The sequence below is a fragment of the Macaca fascicularis genome, chromosome 19, assembly GCF_037993035.2.
Source record: "Macaca fascicularis isolate 582-1 chromosome 19, T2T-MFA8v1.1".
Lineage (NCBI taxonomy): Eukaryota > Metazoa > Chordata > Mammalia > Primates > Cercopithecidae > Macaca > Macaca fascicularis.
This window is the reverse complement of record NC_088393.1, coordinates 48394639-48416024: the sequence shown is the minus strand read 5'-3', so window position 1 is coordinate 48416024 and position 21386 is coordinate 48394639. Positions and strand designations below refer to the sequence as shown.

The 21386-nt window shown below is 50.2% G+C and overlaps 2 protein-coding genes across 15 annotated transcripts in view; both read right to left on the bottom strand.

Moving 5' to 3' along the window:
- Positions 1-14206, bottom strand: part of HNRNPUL1 (heterogeneous nuclear ribonucleoprotein U like 1) — a 47071-nt gene extending 32865 nt beyond the window's left edge. For 6 of the 12 annotated variants that reach the window (XM_065535524.2, XM_065535525.2, XM_074023675.1 and 3 more), the window contains exons 1-4: positions 11973-12349; positions 8406-8528; positions 3268-3421; positions 1301-1374 (exon numbers count right to left, since the gene is read on the bottom strand). In XM_065535524.2, the coding sequence (XP_065391596.1) occupies positions 1301-1374; positions 3268-3421; positions 8406-8528; positions 11973-12267 (646 nt within the window). In that variant the 5' untranslated portion in view covers positions 12268-12349. Of the gene's footprint in view, positions 1-1300; positions 1375-3267; positions 3422-8405; positions 8529-11972; positions 12350-14180 lie in introns of those variants that run through there. The other 6 variants (XM_005589331.5, XM_005589333.5, XM_074023677.1 and 3 more) reach the window with 2 other exon arrangements.
- A 774-nt stretch (positions 14207-14980) lies between these two features.
- The window catches only part of AXL (AXL receptor tyrosine kinase), a 45484-nt gene continuing 39078 nt past the window's right edge, over positions 14981-21386 (bottom strand). For all 3 annotated transcript variants that reach the window (XM_045381016.2, XM_045381018.2, XM_045381019.2), the window contains 3 exons: positions 20452-20611; positions 19429-19565; positions 14981-17186 (listed from right to left, as the gene is read on the bottom strand). In XM_045381016.2, the coding sequence (XP_045236951.1) occupies positions 16835-17186; positions 19429-19565; positions 20452-20611 (649 nt within the window). In that variant the 3' untranslated portion in view covers positions 14981-16834. The remainder of the gene's footprint in view (positions 17187-19428; positions 19566-20451; positions 20612-21386) is intronic.

Sequence of the window (21386 nt, the reverse complement as noted above, 5' to 3'; positions counted from 1 at the left end):
AGTAGCTGGGACTACAGGGATATGCCACCATGCCCGGGTGATTTTTATATTCTTCGTAGACAGGGTTTTGCCATGTTGCCCAGACTCAAACTAGATTTTAGAATACAAAAAGGTTGATCACCACCACCATATATTCCGCCCTCTGTGCTAATTCTATCAAGTTGGGAACCAGACTTCTGTTTCCAACAGCTATACAGGGATCTGACCCTGATCCACACCTGCCACCCAGGAACCAATGCCCAGGTGCCCCATAGGCTCCTAATTCCTCTCATAGGCCTAGGATTTTCCTACTGTTGCTCTTACCCTTCTCAATATTCAAGCAACCAGTCATGCCTCCAAGAAAGCCTTTCCTGACCATCCCTCCCATGAGGCACTCTCCTTTCTCTGAAGGCTGACCACTGTGGTCGGTACATTTCCATTTCATCAGACACTGCCTCATGAACCACTGCCCCCCAACACTTTTTAAACAATGTTTACCTCTACTCTGGGTAGATTTTGTCTTTGAGAGCTTGCGATATTAGAGACCGTATATATCTTTATCTCTTACAGAAGCATGTAGCCAGTGCTTTATAAACATAAGCTTCTGTAGAAATAGATGAATAAATTGCTGCTTATCTTCTGCTCTGTTGAGAAGTGCAGTGTTCTCAGACCTGACTGGGCTTCTGGGTGCATATAAAAATTCAGATTCACAGGCTCTTCATTAGACTCTGACTAGGAGGTCTGAGGAAAAGGACCTTTATAAGAAATCCTCCAAATGCTCAGATGCGCAGCAAAGGTGAAAGCCACTTATCCAGTGGAAAGAAAGCTGAAGTGGAGGACAGACAGCAGGGTGGGCCAGGTTTGTGCCTCAGAGGACACAGTGACATTGGTTTCACCAAGAACGTGAGCAGCTGATGGAAACGGGAACTAGTTGTCAAAAGAGTTAAGTTTCCCCAGCAGCACTCAGATTCCCTTCCTGATTAGATGACAACCTCTGTGTGTACAGGGCAGTTCAGGGTTTTCCAAATTGCTCCTGTATCCACTGAGGAGTCTCCCTGAAAGTCCTCTGAGGTTATTACGGCAGAATTAACTGAAGGGAAGCTCAGAGAAGTAGAATGACTTGCCCAGGGTCCCACTGCTAGAGTTGGGAGTAGGTCTTCTGCCTCCAAACCAGGACTCTTGCTCCAGAGCTAAGCTGTGTGTCACATGTGGACTAACAATGTCTTTGGACGGTGCCAGGCAGGGATTCTGGTGAAGGTCAAGACACAATTTCCCCATACTGACTAAAAGGCAGAATTAGATGGGCACTCCAAAGACTTACAGGTGTCAATAGCAACAAGGGTATCATCAAAGTCATCTTCATCCTCTTCAGCAGGAGGCTGAGGAGAGCGGCCCCTGTGTTAGAAACGGGGGTTAAGTCACACAAGAACAATACATGAGCACAAAGGAAAGAAAATGAATGTTCTGCTATAATCTACAAGTGGCCTCCAGACTGCTTCCTGAATCTCCATTTCTTCCCACAGAAGTGGGCAAAAGAACTCTGGAACCATACATCCTTGCAATGAGAGCAATGACCATCAACTCCTAGGGTGGAGACAGGGATTGGAGAGGGCATGCTCTGCTGAAGGGGGCATCAGAATCATTTAGGGAACTTTTTTGCTCTTTTTTTACACCCTAAGATTCTAATCCATACCCTCTGCATGTTGACAACCACTTCCACACTGATCTCCGTTACTGTTTGGAGGCTGTGGTATCTCAAAAGGGTGCTGTCCAGGAAGGGGCATGTGCAAGAGCCTAGATAAATCCCAATAATTACTATCTATCCATGTACCAGGCTTCTTAAAATCCTACATCTGAGAGAATTTGAGATGACCCATTTTTTTCAGTGTCCTAAATTATAAATGATATTCATTTTCCTACCAAAACACTAAAAAAGGGACTTAACACTGTTGGTTTCTGCTGTACAGGAATGAGGAAGAAGGGTAGAAAGGTAGAGTCTAACTAACACTCAGGGTCCTGCCTGGACAGTCTGGGTGGTCACAGTGCACTGCATGCACAGATGGGGAGCCCATGCCCATTTGGCTGCTGACTCTCCCAGCAGCAGCCTTCCCTCTGGTGGAGGGCCCCTCTGGCCTCGCCAGGCCAGGGCTAACACAGATGAGTCTCTTTCCTGAAGAGCAGCTCAGAGAAGCAGAATGACTTGCCCAGTGTCCCACTCATGAAGGAGACTCATGAGACTCATCTTATGAGTCTGTGCTCATCACATGTTAAGTCCATTCTACGAAACTTTCCCTGCCAGCCCAGGATCAGAGCGAGTGTTCTTCCTCTGCTCTCCATCAGCAAGTAGCTTCTAGGCCTCTGCTCTGTGGCAAGCAGTGGAAGAACACCATATGAGGTGGGCTCCATGTCCTAACTTAAGTCATAGCCTGGGACATCCAGGCCCTGTCTCAGAGAGTAACAAGCTAGTAAGAAGGTGGACTCTGCCAGATAGGAAACAGAATGTGTCAGATGACTAATCCAGGTGAGTACAGTGGCCATTGCTAGTTTTCATAATTGCAAAAGGCTTCAGATAGGAGCTGAAGGAAGGAAGGAAGGAAGGAAGGAAGGAAGGAAGGAAGGAAGGAAGGAAGGAAGGAAGGAAGGAGGGAAGGAAAGGACTTGGTCTGGAGGGAAAGGAAGGAAGGGCTTGTTAGGGAAGAGAAATGACCAAAGCAGAGGCTGCTGCCTCTTCTGAGCTCCTGAAACTTACCTGCATCCTGACTACTCACCTCAGAGGTTGTGGCTTACTTATGTATGTGTCTGAGTCCCCATACTGGAACAACAGAAGGCAAAACTCACTGCCCATCTTTATGTTGCTAGTGTCCAGCCCAAGAGTGGGCACTTCGTGACAGCACTGTGAGAGCTGACTGAACGAGTGGATGAATGGGAAGAGGATGTGTGTTTGGGAGTAGTGTTACGAAACAGATCTTTCTTTCATTACAGATATCAAGCAGCTGACTGCAGGGGCAGTAAGGCAAAGGACAGAAAAGGCAGGCTGGCATCTCACACATGAAAAGTCTAAGATATTTACAAGTTACCCTGCAGGTAAGAAGGGAGGAACTGGGGGAAGGACCAAAAGTTTAGGAAAGTTGAATCTGGTAGTAAGCACAGGAAGGAACAGAAAGAGTGTGAAAGCAGAGGGAATCTCTACTCAGCCCCTCTAGATTAGTGCAAATGTCCCCAGCAAGCACGAGGCTATGGATATAGAGACCTACCAGAGCAAGGGTGACTGCTGCCTCATACACCCACCTCCTATCCTCTCGGTGCTCAAAGTACCCCCGTCCCCGGTTTTCTTCATAAGGCCTCTTTCGACTCTGGAATTGCTGCCTGTCTGGCTTGAGTTGAGAAGCTTCAGGCGGGAGGAAGCTGGTGGGTGCTCCTTGCTTCATCTCTGTCTTCATTTCTATTGTCAGGACAAATTCAGACGGTCAAGACACTTGCAAGCTCCCCAGCTATCACTTTTCTGGTCCCTTTTCCCTTGGGAGATGTGAGCAGGATCCTCACTACAGTGATGAAGGGCTGGGCACAGGCAGCTTGCTGAGTTCAATAGAAGCCTGTTGAGCCAACCAAGGAGGCCGTACTGGAGAACAGGGCTAGGATCTGAGATGCCATGACCCTACATTCTCCAATTTCTCCTCCCGAAGAACCTCAGTTCTTACAAAGCTTCTTCAGTGTAGCAAGGGAGGGGGAGAGGATGAATTCAACAGGGTATTGTGGTCCTGCAGCTAACTCTACGGGCTTTAGTTGCCCTACCCACAGAGGCCAGAATCACTCCGGTTAAGCCATCCTATAGGTGCAATAACCTCTTTAAGTCATACCACTAACAGAAAGTCAGGATGGGATACCGTGCTGTGGACCATGGGTAAGTCCTAGTCTCAGGCAGACTCCAGGAATCAGTGCCGAACCAAGAGCAAACTATAGATGTAGGCTAGCTTAATTTCTCCCACAGCGTTAATCCCTGATGCCGAGGCTCATTCACATCTACTCATTTCTGCATTCAACCCCAGACCATTTTGGATCATTCCCCAGCTTTGGCATGTGGATCACATCACTCGGAAAAGGTTCCTGGTTCTCTAGGGCAGGGATGGTGCTCAGCCATCCTGAAGAGAGCCTCCCTGGTTCCCAGCAATAGGTTGGGCTCACACAGGGCTCCTGATGAATGTCTGTGGATAACGGCACAGAAAATATTCTCCTGGGGCTGAATGATCCTACAAGTCTCACAGAGCCTGACACAAATCTGCAGTTTAACCTACATTCATTAAAGTTCTGAGCCACCCACAAGAAATGTCTGGGGATTTAACTTTGTGGATGAACCAGAATGGCATTAGACAAAATCAACCAGATACACTAAGAAAAGGCACTGGGGGGCCACAACACAGTAAGAGCAGCACAAAACTGGGGGTCAGTCCGGGCTCCATCAGTTCTCAATAGTGGGACCCTGCTTTCCAAATAGTAAGGCACAAATGATAAGGAATGCTGCTTATTTACCAAAAGGACTAGCCTGGGAGCAAGTTTCCTAGGTTCTAGCCCCAGCTCTGCCATCGGACAAGCCAACTCCTCAATCTATAAAATGGGGAGGAGAGGCCAGGCGTGGTGGCTCACACCTGTAATCCCAGCACTCTGGAAGGCCGAGGTGGGCGGATCACAAGGTCAGGAGATCGAGACCATCCTGGCCAACATGGTGAAACCCCATGTCTACTAAAAACACAAAAAAAATTAGCTGGGCGTGGTGGCATGCCTGTAGTCCCAACTACTCGGGAAGCTGAGGCAGGAGAATCACTTGAACTTGGGAGGCGGAGCTTGCAGTGAGCCAAGATCGTGCCACTGCACTCTAGCCTGGGCAACAGAGCAAGACTCTGTCTCAACAACAAAAAAAAAAAAAAAAAAAAAAGGAAGGAGAGAGTTGGCAACACGGGGAACTTTGTTCTATAAAAATATATACTTAACATGCTTGGGAAATCCTAAGTTTAAACAATACAACACAAGGTTTTTTGTCTATTTTTCATTAAAAAAAATATTTTCGGCCGGGCGCGGTGGCTCAAGCCTGTAATCCCAGCACTTTGGGAGGCCGAGACGGGCGGATCACGAGGTCAGGAGATCGAGACCATCCTGGCTAACACGGTGAAACCCCGTCTCTACTAAACATACAAAAAACTAGCCGGGCGAGGTGGCGAGCGCCTGTAGTCCCAGCTACTCGGGAGGCTGAGGCAGGAGAATGGCGTAAACCCGGGAGGCGGAGCTTGCAGTGAGCAGAGATCCGGCCACCGCACTCCAGCCTGGGTGACAGAGCGAGACTCCATCTCAAACAAAAAAAAAAAAAAAAAAAAATATTTTCAGCAACACCAGCCCACGACGACACAAGGTTTTTAAATTTAATTTAAAAAAATTTTTTTTTGGAGACAGAGGCTTACTGTTGCCCAGGCTGGAATGCAGTGGTGCCATCACGGCTCATTGGAGCCTCAACTTCCTAGCTCAAGCCATCCTCCCACCTCAGCGTCAAGAGTAGCTGGGACTTGGCTGGGCTCAGTGACTCATGCCTGTAATCCCAGCACTTTGGGAGGCCGAGGCGGGCAGATCACCTGAGGTCAGGAGTTTGAGACCAGCCTGGCCAACATGGTGAAACCCCATCTCTACTAAAAATACAAAACTTAGCCAGGCATGGTGGCAGGCGCCTGAAATCTCAGCTACTCAGGAGGCTGAGGCAGGAGAATCGCTTGAATCTGAGAGGCAGAGGTTGTAGTGAGCCGAGATCGCGCCATTGCACTCCAGCTTGGGGAACAAGAGTGAGACTTTGTCTCAAAAACAAACAAACAACAAAAAAGAGTAGCTGGGACTATAGGAATGTGCAACCATGCTCAACCACGCTCAGGTAATATTTTTATTTTTTAAAGAGACAGGGTTATGTTGCCCAGGCTGATCTTGAACTCCTGTACTCAAGCAATCTTCCCAAAGTGTTGGGATTACAGGCATGTAACAGCCATCACACTCGGCCTGTTTTTATTTTTGAGGCAAAGTCTTCCTGTTGCCCAGGCTGGACTGCAGTGCACAATCATAGCTTACTGCAGCCTCGAACTCCTGGGCTCAAGTGATCCTCCTGACTCAGTCTTCTGAGTAGCTGGGACTACAGGCATGTCACCGTGCTCAGTCAAATTTTAATTTTTTCTTTTTTTTTTTTTTTTTTTTTTTTTTTGAGACGGAGTCTCGCTCTGTCACCCAGGCTGGAGTGCAGTGGCGCTATCTCGGCTCACTGCAAGCTCCACCTCCCGGGTTCACGCCATTCTCCTGCCTCAGCCTCCCGAGTAGCTGGGACTACAGGCGCCCGCCACCTCGCCCGGCTAATTTTTTTGTATTTTTAGTAGAGACGGGGTTTCATTGTGTTAGCCAGGATGGTCTCGATCTCCTGACCTCGTGATCCACCCGTCTCGGCCTCCCAAAGTGCTGGGATTACAGGCTTGAGCCACCGCGCCCGGCCAATTTTTTCTAAGACAACAGGGGTCTCACTATGTTGCCCAGGCTAGTCTTGGATTCCTAGGCTCAAGTGATCCTCCTGCCTTGGCCTCCTAAAGTGCTAGGATTACAAGCACGAGCCACTACGCCCTGACCTACTTTTTAGTTTTTTTTTTCCTTTGAGACAGGGTCTTACACTGTCACCCAGGCGGGAGTGTAGTGGTGCAATCATAGCTTACTGCACCCTCAAACTCCTGGGCTCAAGTGATCCTCCTACCTCTGTCTCCTGAGTAGCTTTAACTATAGGTGTGTGCATGTACACAGTCATAGCCACGCCTGGCTAATTTTTAAATTTTTTGTAGAGAAGGGGTCTCACTATGTTGCCCAGTCTGGTCTGGAACTCCTGGTCTCAAATGATCCTACTACCTTGGCCTTCCAAAGTGTTGGAATTATAGGTGTGAGCCAGCACACCTGGCTTGAGGCTTGACACACAGCTGTTTTTTTTTTTTTAAATTCAGGACTTCTCAGAGCCTTTAATGTTCTAACGAGCATAGTGAATTTCCAAGAGATGATACAGCACATGCTACATTTTCCAGACACATTTGGCTAAGGAACCCTTTTCTGAGAATCCCCTAATAATATCCCCTGGAACAATAATCTTCAGAACATGAGAAATACCAGATTAGACTTAGAAGGCTCTTTCTGGCTCCCCCATTCTAGGATCCTAAATAAGATTCAAACATTAGTCTAGGGGGTCTCAACTCTCCAGGGTCCTGATACTAACATCTTTTTTTTTTTTTTTTTTTTTTTTGAGATGGAGTTTCACTCTTGTCACCCAGACTGAGTGCAATGGCATGATCTTGGCTCACTGCAACCTCTGCCTCCCGGGTTCAAGTGATTCTCCTACCTTAGTCTCCCAAGTAGCTGGGATTACAGGTGCCCGCCACCACACCTGGCTAATTTCTGTATTTTTTTTTTTTGGAGACAGAGTCTCACTCTGTTGCCCAGGCTGGAGTGCAGGGGCACAATCTCTGCTCACCACAAGCTCCGCCTCCCGGGTTCATGCCATTCTCCTGCCTCAGCCTCCCGAGTAGCTGAGACTATAGGCGGCCGCCACCACGCCCGGCTAATTTTTTGTATTTTTAGTAGAGACGGGGTTTCACCGTGTTAGCCAGGATGGTCTCCATCTCCTGACCTCGTGATCCGCCCACCTCGGCCTCCCAAAGTGCTAGGATTACAGGCTTGAGCCACCGCGCTGGGCCTAATTTTTGTATTTTTAGTAGAGACGGGTTTCACCATGTTGGCCAGGCTGGTCTTGAACTCCGAACCTTAGGTGATCCGCCCACCTCGGCCTCCCAAAGTGCAGGGATTAGAGGAGTGAGCCACCGCACCGGGCTGATACTAACATCACTTTTTTTTTTTTTTTTTTTTTGAGACAGAGTCCTGCTCTGTCACCCAGGCTGGAGTGCAGTGGCCGGATCTTAGCTCACTGCAAGCTCTGCCTCATGGGCTCCCACCTTTCTCCTGCCTCAGCCTCCCAAGTAGCTGGGACCACAGGCGCCCACCACCACGCCTGGCAAATTTTATTTTTTGTATTTTTTAGTAGAGACAGGGTTTCACCGTGTTAGCCAGGATGGTCTCAATCTCCTGACCTCATGATCCGCCCGTCTCAGCCTCCCAAAGTGCTGGGATTACAGGCTTGAGCCACCGACTAACATCACTTTCATACAGATACCATGGAACCTCCCCTCTCCCAACACTTGGAAGTAGGACTGAGATCTTTCCTTTAAACAATTCTTGCCAGAGTGACAAAGTCTAGATGAATTCCCCAATAAAAAAGATGCATAGTTTCTCTGGGAAGACACACTCTAAGCAGAGGGTAAAGGTTCCACGTAGATTCTGTTTCCATCCAAAGAGATGAAACATGTGTATTTTCCTACCTGGGCGATAGACCTGCTGCTGCTCCATTTCCAGTGGTCTCCTCTCGTAGCCGGACTCGTTTTCTTGTTTGATGACTTGGGTATCGTAGAATTGGTTCTGCCTGGTAATATTGTCCATGGCATCTTAAAACAAAATAAAAAATGGCCAATTAGAGGGGCGGTTCATGGAGAACCCTGGACCAAAGGGTCCAGAAGGCATCTGCGGGCCCAGGAGCTCAACTTAAGAGTGGTAAGAATAACAATATTAACTATTCATGGAGTGCATACTATACTCCAGAGCCTGGGATACAGCTGAAGACAAACTTGCCCCACTGAAGCCTTCAGTTTAGGGAGACAGACAAATCTTAAAACAAATACATGCAAAAATTTAATATGATTGTGTTGAAGGCTACAAAGTAGTACCAGGAGCTAAGAAAGGGACCTGGAAAATAACAGATAAGCCTTGACTCAAAGGATACATAGGTGATGACTCAGTGATGAGAATGGAGAATGTTACTGGGGTTGGGATAACACATGTGAAAGCTCAGAGGTGGAACTAAAACCAGAGATTCCCTCAAGAACCTTGCAGCCCAACCCAGAGAGAATTTTAGAAAGCTAGGATGGGCAGCATACAGGCTCTCCTCCCCAGGGGCTAGCTCTCAGTCAGGGCCCCAAGGGCCCTACTACTGGCTATGCCAGGAGCCATGGGACAGAACCAAAGGGAAGGAGAGACTATTCTGCCACTTGCTAACTGACTGGATACCTTCTCAGAGGATAAATACATCTGGGCACAAACCAGGTGCAGCCCAAAGCGAAGAAAGTCACAGGTCACGTGGTTTGCTATAGGTCTGTTGACCAAGGTTGAAGGAGGGCTTAAGGAAGGCATGAAGGGGGCTCAAAGGACTTTGTTGTAGCAAGTAACGGAGAGAGGAAGAAACAGCATTATCTCCTTAATTGGAACACAGGGCCCTTTCAAACTATTCTGCTGCTTCCAGGCTCCAAGCGCAGTACTACGCTTCCCACAAAGCCTCTTTTCCTGAGCATCTCTCCTGTGTCCACAGAGGCAGCCTCTCCTGGAGAGGCTATGATTCTAGGGTCCTTCTCCACTCCCTAAAACATCCCCCTTCTAACAAAAGGCAGGCCCAGTGCTAAGCCCCTCACACATGCGATTTCATTCATAACACCCCCGGGGGCTAGAGCGAACACACTATTTGTTGATTAACCCCATTTTACACGTAAGGAAACCAGGCTCACAGAGATGAAGTGACTTGCCAATATCTTTAAGCCAGATTTGAAACGAAGTCTGTCTGAGTCTAGAATCTACGCTCCAAAGCACCTAATTCGCTTTCCTCTCAGAGACGACTCTCTGGCCAGACCACCAGGTAACTACTACCCCACTACCCTTTCTTGCTAGGCATTCCTGCCCCGGTCCCTCCTGCTCTTAGACACACACACACACAGGCCCACTCCTTTCTTCACAAGTCTCTGCAATGGGAAGTTCTCTTTCCAGCACCTGGATCCTAGATAATCTCTAGGCCATTGCCTATCCCAAATCCACACTCGAGTTATCTCCCTCCGGGAAACTCTATCTCTTATGAACAAGTATCCAATGCCAATCCCAAATCTTGTCTCCACTGTTACCTCATTTCTGTCCTCATTCCCTTAGCCCCAAGTCCCATGGTGCCCTCTTTTCGGAAAAACTCCACAAATTCTTACGCCAGAATCCCTTCTACTTACTCCTTAACCTTTCCAGTCCCCCCATTTCCCAGTCCTACTAGAAACCTGCCCTGAGGCCTGGTGCAGTGATTCACGCCTGTAATCCCAGCACTTCAGGAGGCTGAGGTGAGCAGATCACTTGAACCCAGGAGTTCAAGACCAGCCTGGGCAACATAGCGAGACCCCATCTGTATTTTTTAAAAAGAGAAAGAAAGCAAGCTCCTTTTCCTTTTTTGAGACAAAGTTTCACTCTTGTTGCCCAGGCTGGAGTGTAATGGCATAATCTCGGCTGACCACAACCTCCCCCTCCCAGGTTCAAGCGATTCTTCTGCCTCAGCCTCCCAAGTAGCTGGGACTACAGGCGCCCACCACCACGCCCGGCTAATTTTTGTATTTTTAGTAGAGACGGGTGATGGGGTTTCACTATGTTGGCCCGGCTGGTCTTGAACTCCTGACCTTGTGATCCGCCCGCCTCGGCCTCCCAAAGTGCTGGGATTACAGGCGTGAGCCACTGCACCCGGCCCGAAAGTTGCTTTTTTCTAACTGAAGATTCACTCCGTCCTATACCAAGGTTTCCTCTCCTCAGACAACCGCAGATCTACCCGAACCCATTCCCAGAGTCACACCTCCTGGCTGATGCAGAGTTCTGTGCTTCCCGCTGAAGGCCCCCACTCCCTGGGTACACAAATAACTGCTTCTGGGAACCGACCATATCTCTGGGAGACGCTCAGGTCCAGAAACATTCCCCACACTCCACTCTGAGGCCTCCAGTGAAGTCAACAGGTTTTCTTTCTCTTTGCTCCCTACAGCCTCCCCCCTCCCCATATTCGCTAAGCCAGATACATACTCCTTCTGTGCTGGACACAGGATCCTCTGTCTCCCGCCACATATTTCATCCACTTGGAATGTTACCAACTCATCTGCCCCCATCCCACCCGCAGCTACCCCGTTCTCCAAAAAGCCCACAGTTAGCTCTAGACCATTCAGCAGCAGCCTCAGAGTTATTTGTCCTCAGTCTTCTTAGCTCTAGACCCCCAGATCCTTTGTTGAGGGAAAAATCCTCTCCCCCTCCAGCCTCTGGACACCAGGGCTCCCTACACCTCTTCTAGAAGCCAACCAGAAAGTCCCCAGATCTCCCAGCACCAAATGTCCAGGCTGTGCCTGCTTCAAGGGTGGCCTTCCAGCCCCGGAAGAGAGATGGGGGTGCCCCCTCGTTCAATCTCCCGCAGCCCCTAAATGCTCACCAGCCAAACTCCAAAGCACTGAGTCCATTAGACCCTCCCCAGCCACAGACACCAGCGCCTCCACCTCACCCACCCACCCCCGAAGCAAATAGGAGAACTCCCAGGATCGCATCCAGCGGCATACTCCAGGATTCTGCTTCCTCAAAACTCTCGCAGCCCCGCACACCTGGACATTCTTTCCCCACCCTGGAAACACGGCTCCCCACCCCGCAGCCCACACGCTGGGCTGGCCAGGCCGCCAAGCCCAAGGAGCTCCGAACCCCAAGATCTCCATTTTCGAGACCCTCCCAACCCAAATGGAAAACCTCTTGTTCTTCCGACTCTCTTCGGCTCCAGAAACCAGTTTCCGGTCTCCGATCCCTACGGTAAGGAATCCTCCCCGCCACCCCCGTCCCTCACCTCCGAAACCCAGAGGCCCCTCCCCCAGTGTGCCCCCTGCACCGAGCGTCTGGATCCACCCTCCGGTCGTGCCGGGGCCCTTGTCCCCAGATCCTTTTCGGCGGCGGGTAGCGGGATCCCCCGATCCTCAGGTCGTCTCCCCGACCTCAGGCGCTGGACTCCCGCGTCCCACAGCCCTTTCCTCGGCCCAGGCTCCGGGCTCCCCGGCCCCCGCCCCGCGCACTCTCACAATGTCCGTCCGGCCCCGAGTAGCCGCCGGGCTCCGCGTGCGGCTGCAGCCCGGGCGGCGGTGGCTGCGCGGTCCCCTCCAGCTCGGAGCCCCCCTCGGTCTCGACCTCCTCGTTGATGTGCCCGGGTCGCCCCGGTTCGTCGTCGGCCTCGAGCTCCCGCTCGTCGTCAGGCTCCTCGGCCTCCAACGCTGCCTGCAGCCGCTCAGCAAGCTCGGCCTTGAGGCCTCGAGTGTCCAGGCCGCGGCGCTGCAGCTCCTCGCGAAGTTCGTTCACCTTCAGACGGCGCACATCCATGGCCCGGGCCCCCGGGGTGGCCCCCGAGCCCGGCCCGGCCTCCCAGGGCTCTGTCCCCCTTAAACCTTTCCTGTCAGGAGGCGAAGGGGGAAAGGGGGGGGGCCCACTCCAATGGCGGCGGCGGCTCAAAATGGCCGCCGCCACCGCCTCCCCCTTCACCCGTGCCTCGTCCGATGTAATACGAGTGCCAATTGGTCAGTGCATGGGGCAACGGGCGCGGGCCCGGAAACCTAGCCAATCAGAGTGCGGTTTTCAAAACAACGGCAACGAGAAGGCCTACGAGCTACCGGGTAGGAAGCGTTGGCCTACGTCGAAGCCGAGGCCGGAGCGGAGGGCGGGAAAAGGCAGGAGGCGGAGCGTGCGCTGATTGGGTAGCTCTCGCGCGCCGGCTGCAGTAAAGCCCAATGAAAATAAGGGAGTAACCCTTTGGACCAATCAGCGGTGAGATCTCAGAATGAGCGTCCGACGGCCTTTCCTGCGCAGTCCTTTCATCAAACTAAGTGTCTCTGTAACACACATTCCGATTGGTGTATATCTCCCGCCCCTTGAGGAGTCCGAGCGGGTAAAACCACTAGAACCAATCAAATGGAGGGTCGTCAGAAACCCCCTCCTTCCTGTTGCCTTTAAGAAACCGGAAAGAGATGAATTCACCAGGGGCCCGCCCCTTGCCGTTAGGGCGGTTTCAAAACAATCTGCCCACCAATCGCAGTTATTGTCTTAGCTCACTAAAGCGTAGAGATGGCTCGTTTTAGGAAAAATGCCCCAGATTGGCCGTGCTTCAGAGGACTGCCTCACAAATTTCGCTGTAGGAGGAGGTATACGAAATAGATATTAAGTGGATATACAGTTCGTAATCTGGAAGGAACCCAGTTGCCTTTAGTAAAAGCAAAATTTTGACTTTAGAGAGTCCCGAAGGTTTGACTATAGAGACTAGACTAACAACGGGAGGCTAGTTGTAAAGGACACGGCCTCCCCTTCCCTTGGGTAGTCCGCGGCGGCCTTGCTCTATGGTCGGTGCCTGACGTGGAACGGGCGCTCTGCACGCGACCATAGAGCCTTACCCTTACGAAAGACATCCAGAAGTTCACCGACCGCCCTCTCCAATCCTCTAATCGGCTGTTCCCGTAAATCGGGCTGTCTGGCGTCTGTATTGACAAGCTCAAACCCACGGATCCGTCATTAACCTTCGCGCTCATGAATACAAAAGCCACAGAGCTTCCCTGTGTCTAATGCTGCACCACCTGTCGCCTCTAACTCAGAAAACAAAACTCGAGTAAGACGCAATCGGGATACATGATGCAGACGCCCACTGCCTCCTGAGCCACACGTTAAGCCCGCAGAAGCCACACACCATCTCTACTTAGACAAAGGCACACCCCGCAGACGTAAACAAACAGGCGTGCGTCAGATCAGACGCATCCAGTTCTTTTGTTTTGTTTTGTTTTGTTTTGTTTTTGGGACGGAGTCTCGCTCTTGTTGCCCAGGCTGGAGTGCAGGGCCTCGATCTCAGCTCACCGCAACCTCCGCCTCCCGTGTTCAAGCGATTCTCCTGCCTCAGCCTTCCGAGTAGCTGGGATTACAGGTCCCCGCCACCGCGCCCGGCTAATTTTTGTATTTTTAGTAGAGAGAGGTTTCACCATGTCGGCCAGACTGGTCTCGAACTCCTGACCTCAAGTGATCCGCCCGCCTCGGCCTCCCAAAGTGCTGGGATTACAGGCGTGAGTCACCGCGCCCGGCCCCAATTCTGATCTGCTTTGGGTAAGGTACCCAGCTGCAGTGTAGAGGTGCCCACTACGGTCCGCAGAGGCAGGCGGCATCGAATGATAAAGATAACACAGGATAGTTGCACTACAAGCGAACACTACAGCAACCCAGACACACAGCACCCACTCAGCAGCGGGACAGACACTCACGTGGGCCCAGAGGTTCCAGTCCAGACACCCCGCCCCTCGCCCACGTCCGACTTCCTCTCTCTCTCCTCCCAGCTTCCCACAATGATTTGTTCTAAAAAAGTTTGTGGCCCGGATTGAACTGTCCCTGGTTCTCAGGAGTCGCCACTGGAGGGCGTCCGGGCGCTGCCAAGGGTTTCTCCATTTGCTGCTGGCCACACCCGCGAACGCCTGCTCGCCAGTGCATGCCAGACACGGTGGGTTGGTCTTGGCTGGAGGCCCCTTGTGGGTCCGTGATGGTCGAAGGTGTTCTGTGCCTGTGTTTCTATGTCAGTCTGAACGTTCGGGGCTGTGAGTACCTGTTGTAATCTCCACGTCTCTTGAGTATTTGTGTCACTTGACTCTGGGTCTGTGTCTCTTCCTATTCGTGGCAGGTATCTGCCTGAGCATGTTTGTAAATATGTTTGTGTCTGTGTAATTCTGTGTGTCTGTGTTACTCTATGCATCTGAATTTCAGTCTTTTTATTTGTGACCAGGTCCTCCCGGGTGTGTCCATTAATTCATGTGTCTGTTACTTTGCGGGGCACTGGTGTGTGTGTGTCTGTGATGCTGGATCCGTATGTCAGTTCCTCACTGGGCGTTTCTGAGAGCATGCGTCTCTTGTTTGTGTGTCTTTTTGTCTATCTGTATGTTCATCTCTACCCTCTTTAGTGAGGAGAGAATTCCAAGACCCCACCAAGCCTTCTTTTTTCTGATGGGGGAAACTGAATTGCCAGGGAACGGGGCCACATCACAGCTAAAAGGAGACAAGAGGAGACAGAAGCTCATTGATATACAAACTTTTATGTGACCTGAGCCCCTCTGAAGGCACCAGAGTCCACACTGTATACTCAGAAGATGAAGGATTGGCTCAGGGGGGCAACATAACCCGGAAGGCGGGAGATCGTCCATCCCCTGCGGGAAAGGAGGCATCCCTAATGCATTGCACAGGCTTGAAGGGGGCACACCCCCACAGGAGGGAAGGAGGAAGCAATGGTGGCTAAAAAGGAGACGGGCATCCCAAAGAATACTACAGTATAGGGTTAGAACCTTGGAATTGCACTTAATAGTCTAGACCTGTGGACCTTTAGACTCTTAGAAACTTAGAACATTTGAGCCTTAGAATTACAGTGCTTAGAACTATAAGATTTTAGAAATGTGGATTCTTGGATGCTTAACCATGGTCCTAGAGAGGCAGAATGCAGCAAAGAACCTAAAGGTGTCCAACATTAGAAATGATTAGAACTTGGTGTCTAGTTAGTCACAACTGAGTGTGAGAGTCTTATAACTTAGATACTTAGGATCCAGAATCTTGGACCAATGGAATCTAAAGTGCCTTGAAACAGAACAAACCATTAGGATCTTATTTAATCGTCTAGAATCTTGGAGCATCTGATCTAGAATCTTAGACACAGAGAATCTAAGATCTTAGAGTAAGTCTTAGACTATCACATCTTAGAACACTGGACCTTAGAAACTCCATCTTTAGACTCTTAAAACTTTTGAATTACAGATTCTAGAGCTTTTGACCCTTAGGATGTAAGATCTTATACAAGAGAATCTGTTATCATAAAGCCTCAGAAACTATAATTGATCATCATTAGAATCTTAGAACTTGAGAAGATAAAATTTTGAAGGCTTATGGTCTAGAGTCTTACAGCCAGAGTATCTAGACTCTCAGAGCCTTAAAACATCATATTTTAGAACACTAGGCCTTAGAACCTCCATGTCTAGAATTAAAGAATCTTTAGAATCTAGAATATTACATTCTAAGGACTCTGAACCCTAGAAAAATAAAAATCTAGAATCATAGAGCCTTAGATCCTAAAATCAGAATCTTAGAGCTTTAAAACCTAAAACCTTGAGGCCTTATCAAAAATATTAGAACCAGAAAATCTAAAACCACAGAATCTCAGAGCCTTACAATAGTAGGTCTTAAGGTTGAGTGCAGTGGCTCACGCCTGTAATCCCAGCACTTTGGGAGGCCGAGGTGGGTGGATCACTTGAGGTCAGGAGTTTTAGACCAGCCTGGCCAGCATGATGAAACCCTGTCTCTACTAAAAATACAAAAATGAGCCAGGTGTGGTGGCGGGTGCCTGTAATCCCGGCTACTTGGGAGGCCGAGGCAGGAAAATCATTTGAACTTGGTAGGTGGAGGTTGCAGTGAGGCAAGATTGCACCACTGCACTCCAGCCTGGGCGACAGAGCGAGACTCTATCTCAAAAAAAAAAAAAAGAAAAAAAAAGTAGGCCTTAAAACCTTAGCATTTTAATGGAGTTAGAGACTTTGGAATTTCAGGTCCTTAGAACCAAAGACTCATAGCATCTTTGAAACCCAGAACCTTTGAATCTAGACTCTTTAAACTTTAGACTCTAGAGTCTTGGAATGTTAATACCTGGGAGGACTTCACATATTGCAATCCAACCCCTTCCTTTTACAGATGGTGATGCTACTGCTTTCAAGGTGATGCTACTGTACAGAGAAGGGGAGGGACCTGTCTGGGATGGAGGTGGGATAGGTAGGAAGATAGGGCTTCAGGTGGGGATAAGGCCTGGGGTGGGAAAGTGGGGAGGTGGAGTTTCCCCCAGTGGCAGTGCCTAGCTTGGATCCTGAGAGGGAGTCCCAGGTGGAGGGTTGTCTCAGGCGCCATCCTCCTGCCCTGGGGCTGCTGGGGAGCCCCTATCAGCAGGCTGAGCGGGGCTAGGGGCTGTGGAAGGGCAGAGGACATAGCGTCCAGCAGGATGGACCTCAGCCGAAGTGAGGCAGCTACAGGAATCCTTAGGGTCTAGCTGGGTTGGGGGGTCAGCTCCTCCAGCAGCGCCGGGAGGTTCAGGATAACCTCCACCTTCATCCATGTTGACATAGAGGATTTCGTCAGGCTCCTGGGCAGGAGGCAAGGCCTTCAGTGTGTTCTCCAAATCTTCCCGCAGCTCTGTAAAACTTGGCCGGTCCTGGGGATTTAGCTCCCAGCACCGCGACATCAAGGCATACCTAGGGCAGCAAAACGAGGGTTGGGAGATTGAGCAGGGACTCAGAAGGGGGGCATTCTGGGAGCCTGGGGACGTTTTAGGACACTCAGGGGACTGGGGGCATTTTAGGGGACTGGAGGGAGCCTCAGCAGTTTGAAGCCATCTATGGGGATTTGGGAATTCCCAAGAGTTTCTGAGTTGGGTCCTGGGAGACTCAGGAGCTGGGAAGGGTCTTGGGAAACCTGGCTGGGTATGGAGTAGTATTCTGATGAGGGTTTGCTAGAACAGACTTTCCCAGCTCACCAGAGCAGACTTGCATCAAAGCCTGGCTATGCCTCTTACAAGCTGTGCTGGTTTAAAATAGATCCATAAATTCTTTGACCCTCCTCCCCGCAAAAGATGGAGAATAAATCGTCTCCTCTTGAGCATGGGCAGGACTTAGTGACTTGCTTCTGATTTGGCAGAAGCAATGGCGTGTGTGACTTCTGAGACTAGGTCATAAAAGGCATGCGGCTTCCTCACACTTTGTCTTGCCACGTTGTGAGTAAGATCAAGCAGTGCCACCAAGGGTTCCACCTGGCAACGAACTGAAGCCTCCTGCCACAGCCATGTGAGTAAGCCACCTTGAAAGCAATCTTCCAGTCCCAAGCTTCAGATGACTGCAGCCCCCAATGATATCTTTGTAACTTCATTAGAGATCCTGAACCAAAATCACTCTGATAAGCTGTTCCCAATATCCAACTTTCAGAAACCATGGGAGATAATAAATGTTTGTTGTTTTAAACTACTCGATGTGGGGATATAGATAATAAACACACCAGCTGTGCAACCTTTGACAAATAAATCGCCCTCCCAGACTGGGCACAGTGACTCACGCCTGTAATCCCAGCACTTTGGGAGGCTGGGGCGGGTGGATGATGACGTAAGGATATCAAGACAATCCTGGCTAATGCAGTGAAATCCCATCTCTACTAAAAATACAAAAAAAAAAAAAATTAGCTGGGCGTGGTGGCACGTGCCTGTAGTCCCAGCTACTTGGGAGGCTGAGGCAAGAGAATCGCTTGAACCTGGGAGGTTGCAGGGAGCCAAGATCAAGCCATTGCACTCCAGCCTGGGCGACAGAGTGAGACGCGAATAAATAAATAAAAATAAATTACCCTCCCTGTAGGACTGGATTTTCTCATCTGCAAAATGGGAATCGTAATGATACCTCTCCACACCATATGGCTGTGGTAAGGACCAAATGATCTAACACATGCCAGGCACCTAAAACAGTGCCTTCTAGTCAGTTCTATAAAAATATTAACTGTTGGCCGGGTACGGTGGCTCAAGCCTGTAATCCCAGCACTTTGGGAGGCCGAGACGGGTGGATCACGAGGTCAGGAGATCGAGATCATCCTGGCTAACATGGTGAAACCCCATCTGTACTAAAAAATACAAAAAACTAGCCGGGCGAGGTGGCAGGCGCCTGTAGTTCCAGCTACTTGGGAGGCTGAGGCAGGAGAATGGTGTAAACCCAGGAGGCGGAGCTTGCAGTGAGCTGAGATCCGGCCACTGCACTCCAGCCTGGGCGACAGAGCAAGACTCCGTCTCAAAAAAAAAAAAAAAGTTAACTGTTATTTTTACTCCTCTCAGCTCTTGGAGTACCCAAGGTGGACTGAGGAGTCTGAAGCCCCAGGCTGTCTCCTCCTGACCCAACCAGGCTCCTCTCTTTACCCTCAAAGTGCTGGCTAAATGTCACGGCCTTCTCTGCATGCTCTAATACTGCAGAGTTTGATAAGCATTCCCTAAAGGATCCTGCAAACATCTCAGAGGAGACCTGAGTCTGCAGAAGGTCAATAAAACAAACTGGAGGGTTTTGCAGAGAGTCCTGGGTGTTGAGGAGCAGGTCGGGGAAGCATGGTGTGCTCAGGAGTCTGGAATGAGAAGTCTCTGGGAGTGCATGTTCCAACAGCAGGGCTGCCAGGTAAGACTGTGCTGTTCTTCACTACCCAAGGATACCTGGCTTGGGGACGGGGAGCCAGGGGACTGGTTCAGCCTGCATTCCAGACACAGACAAAGGAGGAAAGGGTGTCTTCAGCTGATTTGCACCCCACTGGCCAGTGGTGGCCCTACTCAGAGCATTGGTGAGGGGCAAGTGGGTCATTCAGCATTCTCAGGGATTCTGTCCGGGTTATAGAGAGTACTGGACCTGTGAGGGCCATGTGGGGGTAGTCAGGGGTTTGGAATGAATTCTGGGTTGGGGGAAACCTAAGGGTCCTCACAGTCCATCCAGACAGTCCGCAGGCTGCTTCAGGCGATTTCCCTGGCGCAGATAGTCATAAATCTCGCTGTTCTCCACGCCTGGATATGGGGTTTGGCCTCTTGTGGCAATCTCCCACATTGTCACCCCGAAGGACCACTGTATGGGGCAGAGGGGAGGGAATTAGACGGTCTCTCCTGCACAGAATCACCCGCCCCAATACCCAGGTTCATGGATACACCCACACTTATGTACACATGTTCACAACCATCTTCTGGGAGCGTCACAAGTATTCACAGAAACATAATACTTTAGCTGGGCGCGGTGGCTGACGCCTGTAATCCCAGCACTTTGGGAAGCTGAGGTGGGCGGACCGCCTGAGGTCAGGAGTTTGAGACCAGCCTGGCCAATATAGTGAAACCCCATCTCTACTAAAAATACAAAAATTAGCCAGGCGTGGTGGTGGGCGCCTGTAATCCTAGATACTCGGGAGACTGTGGCAGGAGAATCGCTTCAGCCCGGGAGGCAGAGGTTGCAGGAAGCCGAGATCATCATGCCACTGCACTCCAGCCTGGGTGACAGCATGAGACTCCATGTCAAAAAAAGAAAAAAGAAAAAAAGAAAAAAATATATATGTAAAGTATTTGACACAGGTATACACATGAATAAGTAACTTTTGTGGATGCATACACATGCTCACCATCACACGCATATACACACTTCATGGACACATGAGCTCATGTGCCACTCTGCACACCCTGGCTGTCCACATTCTACGAGTGTGTGCGCATGCACACATAATCACTGCAGCTTCTTCTAACCTAAACTGTCTACACTGCTACCATGCACACATGGGCCTGTATTTATCCTGGGCATGTATGCACCACTGTTCAGAGATGCCCACCATACTCCAAGACATGCCTAGCCCATGTAGACAAGCCCCTGCAAAGGGAAGCCAACATGTCCCTGTGACCCTTGCATTCACAGCCGCCCAGTCAGGCCATGCCCTCCCATGGCTCCCCACTCTTGGTGGGGATGCACGTACCACATCACTCTTGCTCGTGTAGACACGGTCAGCTAGACTCTCAATGGCAATCCACTTGACTGGCATCTTGGCGATACGTCCCTGGCGGTAGTAGTCCCCGTTGTAGATCTTCTTGGAGAGCCCGAAGTCCGCCACACACACGGACATGTTCTCATTCAGCCTGTTTGGATTGGGGAAAGGAACAGGGTCAGGGCATCGGTCACGTCCACCAGGAAGTCTGCCCTGGCTCTCAGACACATCTGCACCTCCTCCCCTCACTGTCCTGGCTGCGGGGTGGGATATGTCTCCCAAATCTTCACCCCATTCCAGAAGGGAACTGCTTTACTTCTTGTTCACTCTGTCAAATGAGGATGGGACAAAGGGCTTCCTCAGGCCTTCCCAACTTTGGCTCTTTGCTAGATTCTAAGGTCCTTCCTTGAGTTTGATTCCTTGATGAAAAAGCATTTTTTTTTCTTGAAGTATAGTGTACATACAGAAATGTGCACAAGTCGTAAGTGAGCAGCTCACTGAATTTTCACACACACACCCGTGTAACCAGCAGCCAGATTAAAAAACAGAACATGGCTGGGCACGGTGGCTCACGCCTGTAATCCCAGCACTTTGGGAGGCCAAGGCAGGTGGACCACTTGAGGTCAGGAGTTCCAGACCAGCCTGGCCAACATGGTGAAACTCTTGTCTCTACTAAAAGTACAAAAATTAGCCAGGTGTGGTGGTGTACACCTGAAATCCCAGCTACTTGGGAGGCTGAAGCAAGAGAATCAGTTGAACCCAGTAGGCGGAGGTTGCAGTGAACTGAGATCGCGCCACTGCACTCCAGCCTGGGCAACAGAGCAAGTGAGACTCTGTCTCAAAAAAAAAAAAAAAAAAAAAAAAATGGCCAGGCACAGTTGCTCAAGCCTGTAATTTCAGCACCTCGGGAGGCCAAAGTGGGAGGA